This window comes from Larimichthys crocea, chromosome X (genome assembly GCF_000972845.2).
Source record: "Larimichthys crocea isolate SSNF chromosome X, L_crocea_2.0, whole genome shotgun sequence".
NCBI classification, from domain to species: Eukaryota; Metazoa; Chordata; class Actinopteri; family Sciaenidae; genus Larimichthys; species Larimichthys crocea.
In genome coordinates, this window is record NC_040020.1 from 34136513 (window position 1) to 34158640 (window position 22128).

At 40.5% G+C, this 22128-nt stretch overlaps 3 protein-coding genes across 11 annotated transcripts in view; 1 reads left to right on the top strand and 2 right to left on the bottom strand.

The window, feature by feature from the left end:
- The window catches only part of dnm2b (dynamin 2b), a 39104-nt gene that overhangs the window by 6724 nt on the left and 10252 nt on the right, over positions 1-22128 (bottom strand). For 2 of the 8 annotated variants that reach the window (XM_019263880.2, XM_019263879.2), the window contains exons 14-20: positions 20141-20251; positions 19877-19986; positions 19679-19790; positions 18805-18972; positions 18414-18640; positions 17464-17706; positions 15551-17222 (exon numbers count right to left, since the gene is read on the bottom strand). In XM_019263880.2, the coding sequence (XP_019119425.1) occupies positions 17156-17222; positions 17464-17706; positions 18414-18640; positions 18805-18972; positions 19679-19790; positions 19877-19986; positions 20141-20251 (1038 nt within the window). In that variant the 3' untranslated portion in view covers positions 15551-17155. Of the gene's footprint in view, positions 1-15550; positions 17226-17463; positions 17707-18413; positions 18641-18804; positions 18973-19678; positions 19791-19876; positions 19987-20140; positions 20252-22128 lie in introns of those variants that run through there. The other 6 variants (XM_019263878.2, XM_019263877.2, XR_003462923.1 and 3 more) reach the window with 5 other exon arrangements.
- LOC104925387 (tumor necrosis factor ligand superfamily member 14) lies at positions 1978-5283 on the bottom strand. Of its 2 annotated transcripts, XM_027282399.1 has the most exons (9): positions 5063-5283; positions 4854-4950; positions 4286-4552; positions 3416-3484; positions 3295-3331; positions 2996-3058; positions 2618-2855; positions 2241-2439; positions 1978-2184 (listed from the first exon to the last, which is right to left on the bottom strand). In XM_027282399.1, the coding sequence occupies exons 3-8, from the start codon at positions 4481-4483 to the stop codon at positions 2247-2249; spliced, it is 798 nt and encodes a 265-aa protein (XP_027138200.1). In that variant the 5' UTR covers positions 4484-4552; positions 4854-4950; positions 5063-5283; the 3' UTR covers positions 1978-2184; positions 2241-2246. The 2 variants fall into 2 exon arrangements, with proteins under 2 accessions (XP_027138200.1, XP_019119408.1); XM_019263863.2 differs by lacking the exon at positions 1978-2184 and having other exon boundaries at positions 2192-2439; positions 5119-5283.
- tmed1b (transmembrane p24 trafficking protein 1b) lies at positions 9904-14825 on the top strand. Its single transcript, XM_010738996.3, has 5 exons — positions 9904-10191; positions 11900-11997; positions 12088-12277; positions 13498-13665; positions 13794-14825. Exons 1-5 carry the CDS (start codon positions 9940-9942, stop codon positions 13842-13844), a joined length of 759 nt encoding a protein of 252 aa, XP_010737298.1. The 5' UTR covers positions 9904-9939; the 3' UTR covers positions 13845-14825.

Below are 22128 nucleotides of genomic sequence, written 5' to 3' on the forward strand. Positions count from 1 at the left end.
GTAAGTAACGCTCAATGTAAACATAACTTTTATTTGTTTACAAGAAAACTCGACCAAGTCAGCGGCGGGGTGTGCTAGGAGTATGGTTGTATTTACAGTATTTGTAATGAATGTAACTGCTATGAAACAATCCCAAAAAAATGTTTGATAATCTGCTTTCTCCACATCGTCTCTCCCTCTCTCTCATTCACTGCCTATGTCGCTCGACTACAGCTGCCTCTCTCTCAAAGCAAACAGACACAAACCAAAGGGAAACCTCTTGGTGTCACTATTTTACAGATTGCGAGCCAGACACAGAGAAAGAAGCTGGGTACACAAAATAATTTGACTGTTTCAATTGTGATTGGCCTGCACAACCTGATGTCAGGTTGTGTTTATCCAAAAGTTGATTCTGGCTCAACTTCTTTTCACTGCAGGTTACTGCTTTTTATTTTTGCCTCCAAAACACACTACTCCCATTCACATGAATGGCAAAACCTGCGTTCTTGCTTCAGCACACGATTTGGTCTGAATAAGCCCAAAAGGCGCATAAAGCATTTGCAATAATGGAGTTTTATTAATTTATTTTATCCTGCATTGCTTACATCCATGTCTATTTGGTGCCAGATCCTGTCTTTGTTGGTACATTGTTGCATTCTTTACACATGCACGTGGAATAGTGTGAAACCGTTGGTAGGAACTGTGACTTGTGTCACCAGAGGTCAAAAACTCAGTGAACCTTTACATTTACATTTAGTCATTTAGCAGACACTATTACCCAAAGTGACTTACAGAGAAGGGAACAATCATGGTACAGTGCGATAAGAAAGTGTTAGTGCAACAATAAGTGCTATGACAATTCTTAAAGGGGTACCTTTCTCATGTCCAGTTGTAGGTAGTGCTGGGAGAGAAGGTACTCTCTGAAGAGCTGGGTCTTCAGGAGATTTTAAAGGTAGAAAGGGACGCCCCTGCTCTGGTAGAAACTGGTAGTGTGTTCCACCAACGGGGAACAACAAATTTAAAAAGTTTGGATTGCCTTGAACGAACAGGTGCACAGTTCCACCATGAGCAGGCACTTGGCAACAGTGGCAAGGAAAAACTCTGGATAAGTTTCAGTGTGTAGGCAGCATTTTATTGCTGCAGCTTGTTGAAATTTGACCTAATCTAAACCTGTTAATATGCTCTGGGCAGTAGAGTAGAAGTACAAAGTGGAACAAAGTAGAAGCACAGACATGCCAAAGTTCTCTTGAACAAATACTTGATAGCTTACAACAGTCACACAAGGAATGAACAACAACATTGTGAGATATTTTAATCTGCAAAGCGTTCATGCTCAAACTGAGCATTATCTTGTATGTTTGTTTCACAGATGTTTATCTGTGTCTCAGAGCAGGAAATGACCCAAATATCTCTGTTGCATCTGTGGTCAGTCTTTCCATTCACCTACTGGTGATTTGTTTACCTGTTTGTCTGCAAGGTTTCCTGTGCCCTCACCCTATTCTCATGTACTTGTTACACTTTGGTTTTTGTTGGGTCTGTTTCCACTCTAATTCCTTGGTTGGATTCCCATGTTGGTTGCTCAGCTCTCCTTTGTCTTTTTTTTTCTTTCCATTTGACACTGCTGCGACGCTTGCGAAACTTTCCCCTGCAGACTGTGAGAAGAGCTGAGTCAGCTGCACAAACCTGAGCACCACAGTAGTCTTCCCCTCCATCCTCTCCTCAGTGCATCCTTACTCAACCACATCCTGGTTTACACACACACACACAGACACGCTGCTTTGCAGGCATTTGTGTATGTGTGTGTTGCAAATCTACACATCTGCAACCATGTATCTGTATAAAACGGGGTGCTGCGGTTTGCCTCACACATGGTTTATTACGAGAGCAGATAAGAAATCTTTTTGAATTATTTCCTGTTCTATGATCAATCTATTTTAACTCAGTGCTCTTACTATCCGTCCAAGATATGAGCTTATAAGAAACTGATGCCACTTCACGTTTTTGTATTTTACAGTATTTTATTCACACAACAACACACGTAACAAATTATCAAGTAAGATTATATAATCTGAATATCAGATACTTTTTATGATATCACAACCATTTGTTGCTTTTTCATAAGGGATTCAAATACATACATCAAATAAAGTATAATTAAGATTATATATATATATATATATAGCATATATTAGATATTTAAAAAATTCACCACAACATATGGTGTATACACGGATCACAATGTGGGACAGAGGTATTTCTGCATGCCTCTAAGGAGATATCATAAATGCCCCCATCAAGTTGTCAGTAGTTCCTGGACGCATCTTATTTATATTATCCACTATGACAAAAATTTCATCTCCAGTCTCTAGGCTGAAGATCCCAGCAAGGAAACTGTTCCACAGATCTTCCCCATCTGAAGACGGCTTTGCACTTGAAGGTTTTGGGTTCCGGCAGCGGGAGCTATGAGGAAACATGCCACAGATGTCACAAAGCAAACCTTCCACAACATAACAAAGACAGATCTCATCCTGCACCAAAATACTCCAGAATGCAAAGCAATGCTACAAACACTCAAGAAGGCACCTGTAAGAACATGTGCCACGAGAGGAAGGAAGTAAGGAGTGGCACTTTGACTAACCTTTTTGATTTCATAAGTTCTATTGGCTCATCATAGGCTTTGGTGTCTTTCATGACCTTGTGCTGGATAAGTGAACACTCCTCTGCAGCATTTATTGTCACTTTGGAGTAGAGGTAGTAATGACCTGCCCTCTTGACCAACAACCGCCCGTTGTTGTAGCCCATGTTAGAGGTGCTGGCCTCGCCATCTTTATGTTGCCACTGCACCACGTTGTTCACCCCTGCAGGACTCCCAGAGCCTGGGTTAAGATGAGAAATGAGTAAGGTTGAAGTTGTTGCGAACAAAGAGAAAGATGAGTTGAAATGAAACATTAAGGTCGTATACAACTGGTTTGAGAAGCACTGAGTAGTGTTGAGTGAGTATTGAGAAGGCTCTAACCTATCAGTTGAGCAAAGGGCCTCTGGTAGACCTGTTCCAGATGTGTGGGAATCTCATTTGTCTCTGTTCAGAAAAACAGGGTCACATCACGTCAGCTAGCCAAACCTCATATTTGAAATCACATGTGACACTTTGCATGTGCTTTTTTTTTTTTTTTTTTTTTGCTCTGAAGTTCTCAAAAAATACTTTTTGGTGTACACTTTTAGTTACATTTTTTCTTATAAATCATCTTAGCTGCTGACAGGTGGCTTTTATTCACAGAAATTAGGATGATACAATTATGAAAACCTTTCAGGTACCTTTAGGTCCCACTAGACCCATCAGTCTGGTGCCATCCTAAAAAACAGAAAAAAATGAAAGCTGAAAACTCCAACACACATCTTGTACTAAAAGACATGCATGCTATAGACCCACTCTTACCTGCTGGCCAGATGTTTTTGGATTTGACAGGTTCTGGCAGAGAGAATGAGACATACAAAGGGAAAATGCCTGCAGGGTGAGAAAGAAAAAAGAGAGTGAGAAAATAAAGATGGAACATAGGGGTAAGTAACAAGCAACTGTTCGTGACTGCAAGTAAAATGTCAAAAGTTCAAGGGTGTGTAAGAATGGGAAGTGTCCTGTCCTGTACATCTTGATGAGTGGAAATGTGAAAATAGCCACATTCAGTACAGATACAAGCACATTGTAAGTTTTACTCAAAACACCTTGATACAAAGACATATTGTGACACTACAAGACAAAAACACTAAAATCCAAATGACTTATTGATTTCACTGTTTGTTTGTTTGTTGCTTGATATAAACAAAATCAAAATTATGTCACAAAATGTTGCTAATTTTCTGTCTCTGTAGCTGGTAAACAGAAGACAGTCATGAGCTGCTGTTCTCAGCATGAACATGAAGTTGTTGTGGTCTTTAAGGTTTGAACTGTGGTGCATATTACATAACGTGCAGAGTGTATACTGTAACATAGATGAGACAGGTGTGTAGTAAACAGCATTATGAAACTGTCTTAGAGAAGTGAAGTTATACTGTGGGAAGTAGAAATAGAGAAATAGAAAAAGAGTCCATTTGACACTTTTGTCATTTTGGACTTGTAACTTAAAGAGCAAATCGTGACCCACATACAAATGTACTCAGCCGTCTGCTCGTATATTTGTGTGACGTAGAGCAAAATAGGGAAATTCTAAAGAAAAGGAATTTCCATGTGCTCCAAACGCCAAGGTTTCTCTCTTCACTGAGACAGGCCGAAACAGACGCATACAAAATGACATGCAGACATCAGCCTTACCTCAGTTTTTTTGTACAGATGGTAGATTAAATATCCCTCCACAACAAGTCCCAACATGGTAAGTCCCACCAGCAGAAGAAGACACTTTTGGCCCACTCTCGCCCACCTCGGTTTCTTTCCACTGGGCACGGAAACATAGTTGGCCTGTGTGTCTACAACAAACACCTGGGGACATGAAACCACACTGCCCTCTGCCATCCCACCAGATCGCACTCCCCCTCCTTACAGCTAAAAGTTTAAAGGGCCTGATGTAGTGAGGAAGGAATACTGAAAGCAGAGAAAGAGGTACAGAAAGGCAGAAAGAAGAGAGAAAAGACAGGCAGGTAGTGGAGAGACGAGAATTAAAGAAAGGGAGACAAAAAACAGACAGACATGAGACATACCAGCATCAATGAGTTTAGTCTACTCTGCTTACAGTAGACAGATGCGATGCAACCAGCTTCTGGGAAACAAAGTGATTTCAACACACCCTGACTGCTGCAAGCATATTATCAAAAACAGTTACAGCTCCAATGGATCAAAAAGAAATGTTGGCACATTTTTTTCAACAAGTTCAACAACAGATTACCTTGGATTTAAATGTGCGCCAGATGCTCCTGCCACAGCTCAGTCAACCATCCAGGAGTACGGGGCGGTTTTCACAGCTCTGAAGCTTCTTTGGAACACTGAATGACAAAAATGTTTGTTTAAAAATGTAAAAATAAAAAAAGATTTCATTAACATTAGTAAGATTCTCTTAGACATCACTGCATATTATGACCTCTCTAGATGTCTCACCCCCTCAGAAACAATTCTCCAGCTGCACCAAGTACAGATTTCTGTCCTTCTCTCACCTCTTGCGTCGGCTCGCCTGCTGTAAACTATCACTAATTTTGCTTTTCAAGCAAGCTCATGTAAGGAGGAAATGAAGATGACATGGGGAAGGAGGCAAAGACAGAGAAAGAAAGAGAGAGAGTGAGCAGCATGCATGTGAGTGTGAGTGTGTGTGTACATGGGACACTCCCTACAACTACTGAATATAGCAAGTTAACATCTCTCAGCTGACACTTCCTCTCTCTTCAGTGTCTCGCTTTCTCTGCATTCTTGCTCATGTTATGTTAAACACTTTTGGTTTGTTTTCCCCGTGTTTGCAGCTGTGTTTTTTTGGGAGACGAAACTGAGAAAGTTGCTCAATCGCTAATGCAAACTAGGAGGTGAATTTGGCACATCAAAATAAATTCACACATTTATCTATAAAAGCAACCCACTGCTGATGCTATCATGAAGTGTATTATATTTGTGGTTTCATGTAGCGCAGTTCACAATATCATCTGAGGTGACGACCTTCTTACATACTTAGACACAGTACAAACCTCTGAGCTGATGCTTTAACCAACATGTTGCTTTTATTTTAACTTTAGGATCTCATTATCTAATTTCCAGAAACAAACTACAGTGATTGAAGATGACTAATATGTTGCAGAGAGTTGGCGACAGTGAAGCAAACTGCAGCTTGTGTACAAGGCCTGCTGAAATGTGGCAACACCTCTTTTTTTTCACTGTCATTATAATGTTATCCACTTCCTCTTTACACCTACTAGTTTCTATTATGGGTGATTCATCAATACATTTCTATGTGCTTTTGCCTGTTTTGTTATGTTTACAATATCCAAGTATTACAGAAGTACAGAAACAAAGGCTATTATAGAGTACCTTTTTTATGTTCTTCTTCCTTGTATTCAGTCTTAGTATGTCTTTTGAGAAATACTTTCATTTTCCTCTTTTCATCAAACCAAAACCCAATGTGGGGTTTTTTCTTTGTGGTAGGAGGGGGCAGTTTGTCATGACAGACTCCATATGTTCAGCTCATGTTCACACGACATACACTTACTTGCTCACCCACACACACACAAATGCAGACAGAGATGCACGCACACAATGCACACTTTTTTCAGTTGAGATAAAGACTCAGGGAGGACAGACGGAAGTCTACATTTGTGGCAGGCCGGTGTGCTTGTTGACTGGTAAAGGAAGTTATTGAGTGAGAAAGAGATGGACTTGAACATGTATGAAACCTCAGAAGTAACACTTCTATTTTACACACATACTGTAACCCTGCTCTGGTCTGGTCATTGCATTTCTCAGTCACTTCATATTTCTAGTTTTCTTTATAGCTCATTCATAACATGAGACTAATATGAATGTATATCTGGGGCAAAGATTGGTTTAGCCTGTGTGTTTCACATCGACATTAATACAAATAGTACACAGATGAGAGACACACGCACAAACTGTTTTCCATTTGAGTGGCTCAGTGACTCAGCCATTTTTTTTTCTGGTTATTGGTGTTACCTTTGGTCTTAAATCTGATGGGGCTTCTTGAGCAACAGTGGGAGGAAGACCTATGCTTCAAGAACAGCACAGATTTAACTAATAACATAAACGATAAATCCATTCATGATGTCCCAATAAGCCATTAAATTGGAACAGCATGCACACTACTGGGGCCCTACTCTACTTCCTGCTCTCTGTAGTGTTCTGAGGGTGCTACAACAGATTCACCACCGGAGCTTCCCCACAACGAAGCAACAGACGGAAGAAGTACAAGATTTCACACTTTACTCACAATCTTCCATTTTGTTAAAAAATCATTAAGTAATGTATCTTGTTGAGGTTTTGTATACTATGCTAGTGAATTGAGCGTACAAAAGTTAAAAAGTAAAGTCCAAAGTCTTAATTTACTTTAATATGGTAGACGGTTTCACAGGCCCGGTATTATTTGTGCTGGCTGACTATAATAGCTTAACAAATAGAAATAAGCCATTATTAGTGTTATTAGTGACATTGTCAAAATGGTGAGTGTCTACTGTGTGGGCAATTGTGAATCAGTAAACAAGGGAGAGGTTTTGGACACAGCTTGGGAAAACACAATGCTCCTAAACAGGGAAATAATGTGAGAGGCTTTACAGATGATGCAAACACGATACAACTCAACAACTAAAAAGTAGAAAACAACATAGTTGCATGGTTACTGTTACATAGTTAAACAGACACGTTGGCATCACTGACCAGAACTGTCAATTGAATCACATGAATTAAAAAAAAAATCATGAGCTGTAAGACAAACAATCAAAAATGAATAAGCTATACAACAGAACATTTTTCACAGCTGCAGCTATGAAAATGGGTGATTGTCATGTTTGCTTTAGGTTTGTTAATTAGCATTGACAATATTCACTGCCAGCTGATGCCCAAATAAAAACCTGCCCATCATTAAGTTTATCACTTGCAGCTGTGTCTGCCCACTGTGAAAATGATCTAATGGATCTGTACTAAATAGACTAACAGTGTAGTTACAACGTGTCTGACACAAGACACAGTGATTAAAAGTATTGAACTGACTCTAATTACTTTGCCAAGGTCAAGAATAGACTGTATTTCAACATGATCGTGATGCCTGATCAGGGCCATTTGCCAAGAAACTTCATAGAAACTGTAGTCATGGGTTTCAATCAGTGATATCTGACACCGAAATATTCAGAACTTGCCTAAGAGAAAAATAAACATTTTCCCATCTAGTTGAATTTATTCAGTTCATAACTGTTAAAATAGAAGTTTTGGTAAAATAAAAAATATTACAGTACTCATCAGACTCATGGTTTGACCTACTTTTTGTTACATTAATTAAAGAATAACATTATTATATTAATATATATAAATGATGAACAGAAGAATAATGGTAATAATATAATAACAGAATCATCCACAACCAACTGACTGCAGAGAGGGTCACAATATTACATTTTTATGGATGTATTATTGTTGTTGTTGTTATTATTAATATTATTATTGTTATCAGTGCTGTTAATATTATTCACTTTTAGTTAGTAGTAGTAGCAGTGGACCTTGTAAACAGCATGCATAACAAACACGACACATGATGATTTCATATGAATGGAAATCGTATCGGGAATTCCTGTTACTCGCTATAATCATAAAGAGGCTATTCCTTTGTGTGATCATCATCTTTTTTAGATAATCAGTTAAGGAATGTTTTGACATTTTGACAGTTCATAGCAGGAAAATCAAAATGCATTAATAATTGCCACATGTCCTGCTGTTATAAATGCGGGTTTACTGTCACTGTTACTGGAACTGAGCTGTTGTTACTGTTTTCCAGCCCACCCATGTTTTTTTTGGCTTTGGCTGCCGAGCAACCAGCACATTTGTTGGAGCTCCCGTTGAGGGTGTGTAAGAATAAAATAACGAAAATGAAATCAAGCTGTCTTTTAAAAGTTTTATTCTTCTTAAGAGTGCATTGCAGTCTGCAGAGTAAAAAGATGAAAGATGACACATGAACAGAGTATGATGGACTACCCAGGAGATGCAATGGTTTTGGCAGGTTTGGACATTTTCATAGTGTAAGGTCATGCTGTTCCACTAAGCATAGGGAGGTAACGGCAAGAACTGATAACAGAAAAATGACTTTAAAGAGGGATAAACAGCTTACATAACAAGCTCATATAAGAAATACATTTCTGGCCTCAGAGGTCACCTATGGGTCATCTCAGGAGTAAAACACTTGGCATTGAGATGAGAGGAATTTCATGTCACATTTTATTCATGTCACAATGTAAATATCTAGGTCTTCTGTGTTTCTATTCTAGGCTTTCACAGTGGGTTTACTGTAGCCTTAGCTAATGCCAACCTCCCGGCAAAGGTCCCGAAAACTGCAGTACTTCAGATAGCCACTTGAGGCCAGCTACGGAACAAGCTAATATCCTTAAACCCCCCATATAATGTCCAACTTCACAGCAGAAATAAACATGTTTACAGCCTGGTACAAAAACAGTTTGGGCCTCTGTAGCTAATTTCCCTGTTCATGACAGCTGTACCAACTGTAACATGGAGACAACCAGCCCCATAGTGTGTGACTGCCAACTCCACGATGGGGACGGTTAGAAAGTTACGCCTTTTGAACAGAATAAGCTGGTCACTCCTTTTCTGCGTCACATCTCAGGCTTGAACACAAATCTGTTAAGGATGATGATTCAAATAAAAGCAAAATGTGTGAAAACCAACCTCTCTCCCCCTTACTTCATGCGTTAATTTAGCTGAATTTCAGTTACATAAACGTTTATCTATGGATGTGCCGTTTTGCTTTCAGAGAAGCGGAGCAAACACATGAGTCTGAAAGGTTTATTGACTGGATGAGCACTACAGGATGCACATTTACAAACAGTTATACGCAGTTCAAACTTTTAATTGCTTTTGAACAGCTGCTCCATGACCATAAAAGATCTAACTGCACAATAAATCTGCACGGCTGCAACATCAGCAGGAGATTTTTCAAAACCTGGCAACCCAAAGGTTCATATTAGTATTAACAAGTAATACTTGTCTAAATGATTCATTACTTCTTATAGGAGCCACAGTAGCCACACTACAAGTTATAAATCCATTCAGAAAGTGACAAAGACATATCAGGTCACCTGCTCGTAGGTAGGTCATACAGTAGCTGTTACGGTTAGTTTGGCTCTGGGTGAAAAACTCAGCCCTGCTGTGATTGGAGGACAGACTGCTACTCTTCGTCCTCTGATTGGTGCGCGGCGTCGCCCTCGTTCGCGGGCCTCCGTCCAATCACGACGTCGCAAAAGTTCTGCTGCGGAAGAGGGATGCGAAGGAGATGGCTGAACTTAGATAGCCCTGTGTTTGGGAATATCTTCACTATGGACCTTCTCCGGAGGAAAGAGGCGAGCACAGGACGACTGCTCGTCCTCGCAGTGGTGTTCGGCTGGTGTTTAGGCTCTGTGAGCTGTTTCGGACAGAGTCTAGACAGCGAGTTTACGTTCCTGCTGCCAGCCGGAAGGTCTGAGTGTTTCTTCCAAACAGCAGTAAAGAATGGTACCATGGAGGTCGAGTATCAGGTAACTGTGTGTGTGGCTGCAGAGAAACCACCAGTGCTATCTGTGAAAGACTTAAAGGCAGCCACACAGGACTACAATCTGCTGCTTTGAGCTCATAGCCGACAGTGTGTGTTTGCAGACCGTGCCAAGTCAGCATTAAGCCAGCGATGATGACAGCTCATATCTATTGAGTAACTTCATGGGTAGGAAGTTGACCTAACATTTACCATAATCCACGACGTCAGGTCAAACTTTATTTGGCATCTTTTTTTTTTTTTTTTTTGGAGAACAAGTGCTTCCCGACAGAGATGAAACGTGCGTCACTTCAGATCATTAAAAACAAAAAATACTATACAGGAAATGAAATGGTTGTAGTATGTCTGAATGAAGAGTGATTCATTCAGACAGGCTGTATAGTGATTTAGTCTACAGATCCCGCTCCTGTTTGTCATCCAGCAGGTTTTTCCAGTGTGTTTAGTTGATTCAACATCCTGCTCCTGGTGCACAGAGTCAGAGGAGTCACTTTAACACATCTGTTGTCTGACATTAATACACACACTAGTTTTTAGTCATTGGCTTAAATTGTCAGGACGCCCACTCACCAGAGTTAATTTAATACTCTGTGTGGGCTTTAACAGCCGCCCCCAGACCACAGAAATTTCCAATCTAGAGCCGCAACTAACGATTATTTCTGTCATCTTTTGGGTCAAGGAAATATTCGAAAGTGGCCATAACAATGTCCCAGACATCTTCAGCTGCTTTGTTTTTTTTTCTCCAAAGAGATTCAGTTTGCTACCACAGAGAACAAAAGAGCAAATATTCACATTAGAGATGCTGGAACTCAATGTCAAAATATTAAACATATTGCTGCACAACACCATGTTGTAATATGTAAGACCATGTTTTACAGGTTTTGAACACCATGTTGTAATATGTAAGACCATGTTTTACAGGTTTTGAGCAGGTTTGAGCAGCTGCCACAGAGCCACAGAAATCAAATCTCCAATCTAGTGCTGCAACTAACAGTTATTATACATTAATCTTTGAGTTAAGGAAATGTCTGAGAATATAGCTAGTAGAATATAGTTATAGTTTTAATAATAGTTTTGACTGGGCTGTAACAGCTGCCCCAGAGCCACAGTAGCTTTGGCTGCACAGTGAAATCACCAGTCTAGTATTGCAACTATCAATTATTATCCATTAATCTTTGTGCCAAAAAAAAAAAAATGACAGTAAATGGTGAAAAACGCCCGTAACAATTTCCCAGAACTCAGTGAGAAACCCTCAGATTGCTTTGTTCAAACTCCGAAGTACCACAGAGGAAAAAAAAGAGCAAACAGTTACATTAGGGATGCTGGAACTGTGAAAACGTGAGATATTCACATTAGAACTAAAATGTCAAGACATTAAAAACGGCGTTGTGCAACCATGTTGTAATATGTAGGACCACGTTTTAGTAGTCAGCAGTGTGTTTGTTTAGTGGGAGAGTCTCATTCCTGCTTCTCCCCTGAAAGGCACACAGAATAATAACTTTATGTGTCCTGGTGTTGACCCTTGTGGTTAAGCCTGACACCATGATATAGCTGCAACGTGTCAGGTACCATCCCAGCTCGGGAGCCCTGTCTCTGCCCACATGCAGTATTCCATGCCGAAATAAAATGATCTTAAGACAAAATAAAATGATTGACTTCTCATTTGTGAATGCATGTATTTGCTTGTGCACATCCAGGTGATAGCAGGTGCCGGTATGGATGTAGACTTCACCATCGTCTCTCCAGAAGGCGACCGGCTCATTGTTGAGTCTCGACGCTCCGACGGAGTTCACGTGTTAGTGCTCCCTCACATGCTTCATATTACTGATGCAGCGCGATGTTGGACCTTTCTGTTTATCTTTGACTTTACTTCCTGTTATTCCAGGGTGGAGCCGACGCATGAGGGAGACTATCAAATCTGCTTCGACAATAGCTTCAGTCGCTTCTCCGAGAAGATGGTGTTCTTCGAGATCATCATCGAGGGTCAAGGAGGAGATGTTGGTGGAGATGACGAGTGGACGGGATTGGAGGAGCCTGATGGGAGCCTCCTGGAGTACAAGCTGGAGGACATCCGGGTGAGACGTTTTCTTCAGGTTTTCAAACATTAGAAGACTGACATTCCCTCTGGACCGAATACTACTAATTATAGCTTGAAAACAGTCAGCTAGATGATTGATTTTATTAATCGGTTCATGAACCAATAAGCTTTCTTGATAAATTTAGCTGTTCAGAGGATACGGCTGCATGATGCTGCATGATTGTTTATCTTTTTATTGTTAACAAATCCCATCCTGACCTGTAGAGCCAACGCGTGATGTATCTTATTCCTCTGTGCTAAGTTGCTGAATTGTTGTGCAAAAACTGAGTCACATGCACACATGCACTGGCTTACGTGTCCCTGGCTTGCAGTCAGACAATACCACATCCGACAAAAATATATTTATCCACATCTGAAAATAGTCCCAAACAAACACATTATTCAATTCTGTTTTGGTAATATTTGCGAAAAGTACCCCGACCAGTCCAGTTGTCCCTGTCCCTGTCCAGAGAATTCTTTTGACCCGTTTTTTTTTGTCTTCATGATTTGAGCTTTAAGCTGAATGCTACAGACAAGCTGGGGAAGTAGGGAAATTTCGAAAGACATACCAACGCACTTGTGGTTTTTTGGTTTTGGTTATTGGCCAGGGTTTCGCTGACAAAATGAAAAACATAGTCTACACTGTACACTCTATTTACCCAATACGTGCTGCTAACAGCATTTGAGAACATTGACGTAAAGACAAAGATGGACAGTGTGTCTCCACTTCCTCTTACTGTACAAGTCAACATACCCTGGATAAAGCCGCTGCCATCCAGTGGCATCCTTTGTTCCCGGAGTTTGTGTGCTTGTAATCAGAAATCAAGCTGTGTGGCATTGAGGTCCCACCCATACACCCGGCTGACTCAAGTGTGCGTGATGCTTAGCCGTCAATAATGATGTGAAACGAGCAAAAAAAAGAGCAAAGAGCAATAGCATACATGAGCGTGACGAGAACTACCTAAAATGACAGAAACCATCTTTGTGAAAAATGTATTTGAGCCAGTCACCAGGGGACAATTGAGATGCTTTGGCTTGACTTTTGTGGAGCTGTCATCCATTTTCATACACAGTCAGTGGCTGGAAACATTAGTTACTTATTAGGATCAGATCACCTAAACCAAACCACAGTGAATGGCCCAATTTTATGGTGTAAGTCTGAAACAACTAAATACATAACTAAAACAACTAAATCAACTTGCTTTACGCTGTCCTCAGGAGTCCATGGAGTCTCTGCACAGGCGCTTGGAGCGCAGCCGACAGGTGCAGACGGTGTTGCGGGCTTTTGAGGCGCGGGACCGAAACCTTCTGGAGGACAACCTGTGGAAGGTGTCATTTTGGTCCTGCGCCAGTGTGCTGGTGATGCTGTGTGTGGCTTTTACCCAGGTAAATGGAAGCACTGACGCACAACATGACATAGTATGTGTGATGCTGCTAAAAGTTCGCGGGTAAGACACATAACACAGGGCAACCTCACGCGGTTTTGACATCTGTGTTTATTTCTCCATTCACAGGTCTACACTGTGCGTAAACTGTTTGACGATAGACGGAGGGTCTGCACATAGAGGCAGTGTTTTGCAGTCATTAAAGGCAGACGGGAAAGGAAAACAATCCAACAGAAGATATTCAGCTGGTTACCCATTCAGATTATGCTCCAGTCTTTTTCATTTTGTCTGCATCAACACCAGCATTCAGCATCACTTGTAATGGATTTTTTTTTTTACTCCTAAAATCTTGTTTTACATCAGTTTGTGAGCAATAATGAAATATTATTAGATTATGAAGGGTAGCCAGGTAAGGAAGAGACTGAGGAAGATGAAGTCATTTCATTTCATTTAGTGTCTTCAGTGTCAAATGTCACCACAAACCAACAAGGAAATATTTTTTGAAAGGCACTGCCAATAGACAACAATACATTTTGTGGTTTAACTGCTGTCGTTTCTGAAACTGGTCAGAGGTTTGGGGGTTTTTCCATTGAAGGTGAAATTAACCTGACTAAAGGTCAGTTAAATGACAACTCAAAAGGTGATCCACAGAGCCCCTACCTGGCTGGTTTACAAGAGATAACAATGTGCAATAATGTTGGTGGATTTGCTCTTCCTGACAGGTTAAGATCTTCACATTTGTCCATCTGAGCATGTTTTTCCTTGGTTAGTCTCGTTGATGTTTTTTTTTGTTTTTTTTAGATGTTACTGATTTCTTCTCATGTGCCAGTTCAAGTCTATGCTGACAAATAAGAATGTAGAATAAGAGAAAGGGATGATTGCCAATAAAGCATGCGTGTCAGTACTCAGACTAATACGTAGCAAGGACGATAATTCATGTGAACATACTGATTGTTAGATGTGTTTGTGTGTTTCTAGATGATCAAACCTGCTCATCTTCATGTTTGTTTGTCAACAGAATGTGACATTTTGATTCTGTTCAGACAGCCACTGAGTGTCTTTTAATGAACAGACTTTCATTACATATGCTATAGAATAATTAAAAAAATCAGGTTTTCGTGGGAGTCATTGATATTAATAAATGCATTTTTTTACACAGGAGATACTTGTGAATTTTCTTTGTCGAACAAAATACCAGGAGCTGAATAATCCTTGTGATGACATTAGACTACTCTATTAAAAACATGCTGTGATCAATTCCAGCTAGATTTAATCAGAATTGAACAGACTTAAAACGATACCGCAGAGGTTTGTCTCAAAGGCACCTTAGTGCTGTTAACACAAACATGTTTGCGGTAATTTGGCACATCTTCAAACCCACCAGAAGGCACACGTTTGTACATGTATTTGTATCTTTCAGATTGTGTTTACACAGCCCTGCTTGTGAATGTGCATTATTTTCTCCAGAGTCAATCAGGAGTCTAAGACCAAACGTATAGATGCTTTATTCCTGCTGATGTAGCTCCCCCTAATGTCTGACCGTGAAAACTTAACTCGGGTTAAATAACAAGCCATATTCGATCCTTAAAGAATTCACTGCAGTTGTTGGTAAACAGGAATATCAAATTGACTACACTGAAGCATTTTTGCTTGATTATGCTTTATGAGTATAACCTTAAGTTCGTTAGTTGTTTCAAGACACAGTTTCTTGATATTTTAATTTGGCACGTACCCATCCTCAGGGTTGACACACATTTGAGGTGAGGTATTGTGAGACAAATTATTTCAGTAGGACATTTAGATAAAGAGATTTGATCCACACCACATATTAAATACTAGAAATGCTGTTCAAGCTTAATAACATGCATGTATATGTACAGACGATATCAGTTTTATTTCATTTATTTGCAGTAAGGAGGCAAGCACAAAAAAACACACAGGCTGTCAGCTTTGGTCCAGCCACAAAACAAAATGTACACAGGAGACAGCACGAGGGATTGTATGGTACACCTGAACTTTAACGTCAAGTGCACCCGGCAGTGCAGACTCCACAACAGAGTGCTCAACATCTGAAGTTCCTTCACCAGTGGTTGGGACGTGAGGGGACTTGTGGGGGTCGCCTGTGTGAGAAGACCATGAAAAGAAAACCATGACAGGATTTCCAATCAGTTTCTATTCATAAAAGAATTAGTAAGTCGCACAGCTGCCAGACACGGCAGAGAAAATCTCTAGAAAACATCGGATTGCATACCTGTGTTCATCCCTCCCCAGTGCTATGAACAGCCCCAAAGCAATGAGTAACACTATCGGTACTGTGCGTTACCACTGGCAACCGCAGTTACCATGGTAACCCACAGCTCCATCCATACAGTAAGTAAGGAAGGAAGGAAGGACATGCCAGGCTGCACAAAGAAAAGTGAAACGTTCTCGTTCTGCATGGCCGTCTCTATTTGACTATCATGCAAGTCAACAAGTCTCGACCTTGAACTGTATGCTCACAGCGGCAGGAGGTACATGTAGTACATGTTTACTGTCTGGGCATGGAAACAGCAGATGGAACGACAGATGTGACAAGAGATGAAGTAAAGATAGAAAAAAAAAAGCCTTGGTGGTGCATGAGAATGTGAGTGAAGAAATGGAGCAAAGAATGTCGAACAGCAAGAACAAGCAGCAGCCACCACACCTTCATTTTCTACTCTTTTATTCAGTCCCAACACCTTCTGAGAGAGAGAGAGAGAGAGAGAGAGAGAGGTCCTTTTTCTTACATAGACATTGTTTTTCATTATGGCTTATTAAGGTGATAAGTAATCACTTTTTGCTCAAGGCACAAATTTAACCACAGATGAGCAGTGGAGGGAGGTCATTCTTACCTCAACTACACTATACTTGAAAAATAGCCAAAATATTCATGCATACAAATTTCCATGGCCTGTCTAATTTTAATAAGTTCTTTTAAAGGCTGACTTTGAAGATGTGAACATACCAACACTGAAGAGAAGGCTATCAAAAAAGTGCTGCTTACTTAATGAGGTGCTTAGTGTGTAAGATTACTGACTAAACGTTAGCGAGGATACAACTCACGAAACTGCTTCTTACCATTATATAAAAGTTATGAATCACATATTGTTTTTAAGAGACAGTTCATTTCAAATAAAACAAGCATAATTCAAGAAGACCCGCTGGTTCATAACCTTTAAGTCGATAAAATCATCAAATTTATCCCTTTTCATAATACTGAATGCAGAATAATTCATCATATACTTTGTTAAAAAAGCTACCTACACATAGAGACAAAATTACATACATAATGCTTCTGAAATGCACAGACTGAAACAGCATCAGATTACCAAGGTTTGTAGTTATAGGAATATACACGAGAAAAGAAGAATGACTATCTCCGCCCAAGACAAATATAGTGTAAACAAACGGAAAGGTGTTTTCATATATATGTGTGTGTGTGTGTGTGTGTGTGTGTGTGTGTGTGTGTGTTTCTAGTCAAGCAGGGAGGGCTCTGAAGGACGTATGACAGTAGGTCGGTTGGGAGCAGCCGGGGGTCTTCTGCTGCAGGAAGAGAGAAGAAGGGATGTGTTGGGGGAGGGGGAGGGAGAGAGGAAACATGCAAGGCAAAATATCATCAGATAGTCATGCACCAATGATTCCCAAACCACCAAAAGCGAGAACACACCTACAACCTGTCACCAGACAGTCAGAACTGTCCTAGCAGCTTCCACCAATACCAAAGCCATAAATAAAGGCAACAGGTTTGTGTGTGTGTGTGTGTGTGTGTATACGATTTTACCTAGGAATCCCTGGTGGGAGCGCAGGAGGCACACGGGCCGGCCTGGAGGGGATAGTAGGCACAGAATTGGGATCGCCTGCGTAGGCCGTTTGGCCGGGGCCGGGTCGAGACGGCACAGGCGGTGCCCCAAATGCTGGTGAAGGATTGAGAGGGGGTGGAGGACCAGGAGTGGGCCCCCTCGCTGCTGGGGGTCTGCTAGGAGGAGGCGCTGTTGCTGAAGCAGCACGGGATGCTGGTGGGGGACTGAGAGAGAAAGAGAGAGAGAGAGAGAGAGAGAGAGAGAGAGAGAGAGAGAGAGAGATACATAAAAGAAAAAGATCAGTGTGAAGTATTAGAAATTCTATCATCTTTCTTTTTTTATGTGTGTTTTTTATGTGTTTTTTTCTTCCACATTTTTTCCCTGTTAAAAGGGTTTTTGTGGGCAAGTTTTTCCTCACTCGAACCGAGGGTCTAAGGACAGAGGGTGTCACTCCCTGTACAGATTGTAAAGCCCTCTGAGGCAAATGTACTTTGTGACTTTGGGCTATACAAATAAAATTGATTTGATTTGATTTGATGTGAATAACAACAAAAGAGAACACATTAGAGGACAGTTTCTTTGTATAATGATGATGATGTCACCCTTTTCAGACCACACAATATCTACATTCAGCTATAAGGTCACAGTCGACATCATCACAGACATTATGGTAAGAACCTAACTAAATGTTTCTACCCACATTGATTCATATCTCTTGAAACTGTGAACAGAATGCAAACCAAGCAAGACTATACAGCTGAAAAATTGACATGTCAGTGCCCTCTGATGGACAAACTATGTAATGGTGACACTGTAAATTATTATAAATGTCGATTGGCAAGCCTGCACCATATTTCTTGCTACTTACCGTCTAACATAAAAAAATAAGCAGATATCATCCAATACATTTGTGTTTATTTGTGTTTGTTACCTTGGGTCCTTGGCAATCCAGTTGTCGTCTACTGGTGGAGGCACTGGGGTAGAAATAGTGGTGGTGCTGATGTCTCCTATGAGGACCAAGGCCTCTTTCAGAGCATGATACATCCTCAGCATCTCGTCTCTCCTCTGAGCCTGCTCTGGGGACTCCTCCATCATACTGCCCTGGTCGCCGGCAGAGTATAAGTAGGCCAGCAGCTCAGAGTGGATGAAGTCCTTCGCCTGAAAACGGGAAAGGAAGAGCGTTTTAATACAACCAAGACTGTACAGAAGAAAGTGACCCATGTTACTAATAAATGACTTTCCAAGTCAATTTTCATTGAGCATTCTTCCCTAGATCTAAGAACACTTAAAGCTGAGTATGACAAATGGAAAAAGAGACGCACACTGTTGATCATGAGGTGCATGATGGTCTTGGGCATGAGGTCTCTGATGGACTTGTTGACGATGCCGATGTATGAGTCCACAAGGTTGCGGATGGTCTCCACCTGCCGTTCCAGCTGCGGGTCCATGGACACGGTGTCACTAGAATTCATCGCATCTTCGCTCTCAGGCTAGAAGACACCAAGACAGACAAAGACGTAAAGATGTTGATCCAATAAAGACCCTGAAAATGTATTTCCTCCCTTAGATTGTTACTCCGAGCAAAGGTTTGCGACATGAACACAAGTTTTTTTCACCTCACATAATTCTGAGCACCAATTGGGATAAAGCAAGATTTAAATAATGAATTAATGATCGTTGGTAGGTTGATTGTCTACCGTTGGTCATGTAAGATCAAATCACACAGAGTATGAAACTCTTTTATATTCATTTATTTAGATGGTTTACCATTGATTCTTCGATTGCTTGACATCAGATCTTTTTGGATACACTCTCCAAGGTGAATACATCTGGAAACACAAGCCTTGGATACTAAATCTTTTAGTAAATGACCTGAATATACTAGTGTGGCCTGGATATTGGATCCCCACTTTGCTTTGTGGATCAGCAGGGCAGTGAACTGAACGAACAGCTGCACACAATGTGGTTGTTGAACAGGGTATTGCTAAAAAAAAAAAGAAGGAGCATTTATGCTCTGAAAACCTGCTCCAAAAAGAAAAAAATGTAAAATGGAGCTTAAATGAAGTAATCGTACCCAAATATATCCAAACAAGCAACCAAACTCTGGTACACACATGTCACAATCTGCTCTGAGTCCTTTGTAAATACATTTAGCAAACAACCTATAGCGTTTAACGTGAATACACTGTTGTGTACCTGGTCTTTCTCAGGGTAAACACCAGCTCTGAGGAATGAAGCCTTCCAGCTGTCGACGTCCTCCTGAGTGTCACATGCCAGCTCAATTTGACGCAGATCTTTATACACATTCCTGTGAACACACACCAAAGATTTAGTAACCATATATAAAGATGAACGAATATAAACGTGATTGATTTAGAAGATCACAGCATTTACCTCTGTTCAGTATTAAAGATGGCAAAGACATGTTTGCTGGACATGAAGCCCTTCTCAACATCTCTCAGCTTCAGGTTGTCCAGAGGCAGCATGTACTTCTTCTCTTTCTCCTGATAAAACATCCAGTGATGAAATGATCAATAAACTTCAGGGGACAACAAGTAAGATTTTATTATCCTGTGGCACATCATGACTGCAGTTTTAGTATTGTGTTATCAGAATAACTCAGCTTTTGTGCATTTACTGTCCCGTAAGCAGCCTTACCTCTTCATCTTTGTACCAAGAGAGAGACTCAGCAGTCAGGACAAACCAGTAGTCCTTGGATCCTCCCTTCATGATACTGATGTTGATAGTGAGCCAGCCTCTGCGGATCACCTGCGCACGAGAGTCCAACAGTTGACTAAACTACACACCCCACGCGAGGGGTAATATGTGTCTACAGCAAGCAAATAGAAAGCTACAAAGAAATTAAATACAAAAATACAGAGATATACGACAGAACTGGCTCCAAAATACAACACAACAGCCATGCAAGTGCAGTCAGATCAACCCATATGCTATGAACTGAAAATTCACCACAAACGCAGAGACTAAAAATAAATGATGAATGCCTCCATTCAAAAGTCACCTTCTGTGTATCCGCCTCAATGCCACACTGACGGACGAGAAGACAAAGGGAACAGACACACACAGGGATAATAAGCGGACATATGAAATACCCTCGTCTGGGTGGTGTAACCATGAATGTATTATAGATTAGGAGAATCGCCTGTGGGGCCTGTTTGTCCATCAGTGGTAAGCTGTTGTGCTGCGGCCTAAAAAGCACTTTCTCCACAGAGCGCCATTATAATCAGGGCTGTTGTGTTTAGGCATAGATGAGCTGGGCAGTCGAGAACCAGGTGGAGGGCAGGGGCGCCAAAGAGATTGGTGACACCCGAGCTACTTATAAAAGTTGGTCCAACTCATTCCTATGCACACATTTCATTCTTATATAATCTCAATGGTTGAACTGCATTATTCATCAGAGACAAGTCTGCAGACTGACTCTATATGGGAACAATCTACTGAGGGCTGAAGCTCTCTGTCATATCATGAATTAAAGCTGCTGGCTGTCATTCACATTGCAATCCATGCAAGTTGTTTCTTCACATTGCCGCATAATAATCAGAGATGGAGATAACCAGACTGGCTCAACTATCAGCCGGACCCTCAACTCAAGTCAAATTAGTTAATGGATCAAACAAGAGATACGATGAAAAGTCAAAACTGAAAATTTGGGGTCAGTCCATGCATTTTCACTAAATGCACACTTGGTATCAGCTATAAAGCCAATTATTTGCCTCTGGACTGACAGCTGTCAAAAACACGCATTTGTGCTCCATGAACACACTGAGTGAGTCGACCACTGAGTCACAAAATAAATAAGCTGCAGCTCCAGTAGTTTAAATAAATGACATGACACTGAGTGTCAGCTGAGTGACAGCTGCTTTGACTTTCACAAACAGATGAACCACATCTCTAAACATCTGCTGTTGGCTGAAAGCTTCAATATTTTATTCCTGCAGAGTTTGTCGTCAATCCAAAAATATATTAAAAGAAACCACTAAAAGAAAGCTGTGACCCAGGTTCTACTTTATTAAAGCAGACATTGGGTTAAGAGTGTAGTGTACCTGTGTAATGTGAATGACATTAAACTAAACACTGGATCATAAAATCTGATCAGGACATCCAAGTCTGATAGAGTTTGTCAAATATCATAAGTGATATTGTTATAATGATTTCAAATACACCTGTGTATGCCTGTGTATGTTTTTCAATACTTAGAACAGCGATTATTTCTACCGTAATACATTGTAGAGGACGTGCAACATGCTACTGTGCATGTAAAGGTACTCATTGATGATTGCATGAGTCATAACAGAAGTTGACTGAAGTTGAATAAAGTTACATTTTAAATATTAGAATATATATATTATTATATATATAATATTAGAAATGAGATTGCTTACAGCTTAGTACAATTAGTACTAACTATTAGATACAATACAATATTTAATAAAAAAGATCAGTCCCCTCACTGGTATGACACCTCAAACTGCACACAACAATAATTATTACTCTTTGTATTGTGAATTTTTAAAACCATAAAGACTTAAAAAGTTTCTCAGAGCATAGGCCTTTTTTCTCATCCTGTTTTAATTGTGCTTTGTTCAGCCCACCGTACATCTCTTTTCCTGCAAATGAACATTTTT

Coding starts and splice junctions, on each gene's coding strand:
- tmed1b (XM_010738996.3), top strand. CDS start 9,940: ATGCGAAGGAGATGGCTGAACTTAGATAGCCCTGTGTTTGGGAATATC. Junction 10,192..11,899: donor CCATGGAGGTCGAGTATCAG/GTAACTGTGTGT, acceptor GTGCACATCCAG/GTGATAGCAGGTGCCGGTAT. Junction 13,666..13,793: donor TGTGTGTGGCTTTTACCCAG/GTAAATGGAAGC, acceptor CTCCATTCACAG/GTCTACACTGTGCGTAAACT.
- LOC104925387 (XM_027282399.1), bottom strand. CDS start 4,483: ATGGCAGAGGGCAGTGTGGTTTCATGTCCCCAGGTGTTTGTTGTAGAC. Junction 3,059..3,294: donor GGGTCTAGTGGGACCTAAAG/GTACCTGAAAGG, acceptor TTTTCTGAACAG/AGACAAATGAGATTCCCACA. Junction 2,856..2,995: donor GCCCTTTGCTCAACTGATAG/GTTAGAGCCTTC, acceptor ATCTTAACCCAG/GCTCTGGGAGTCCTGCAGGG.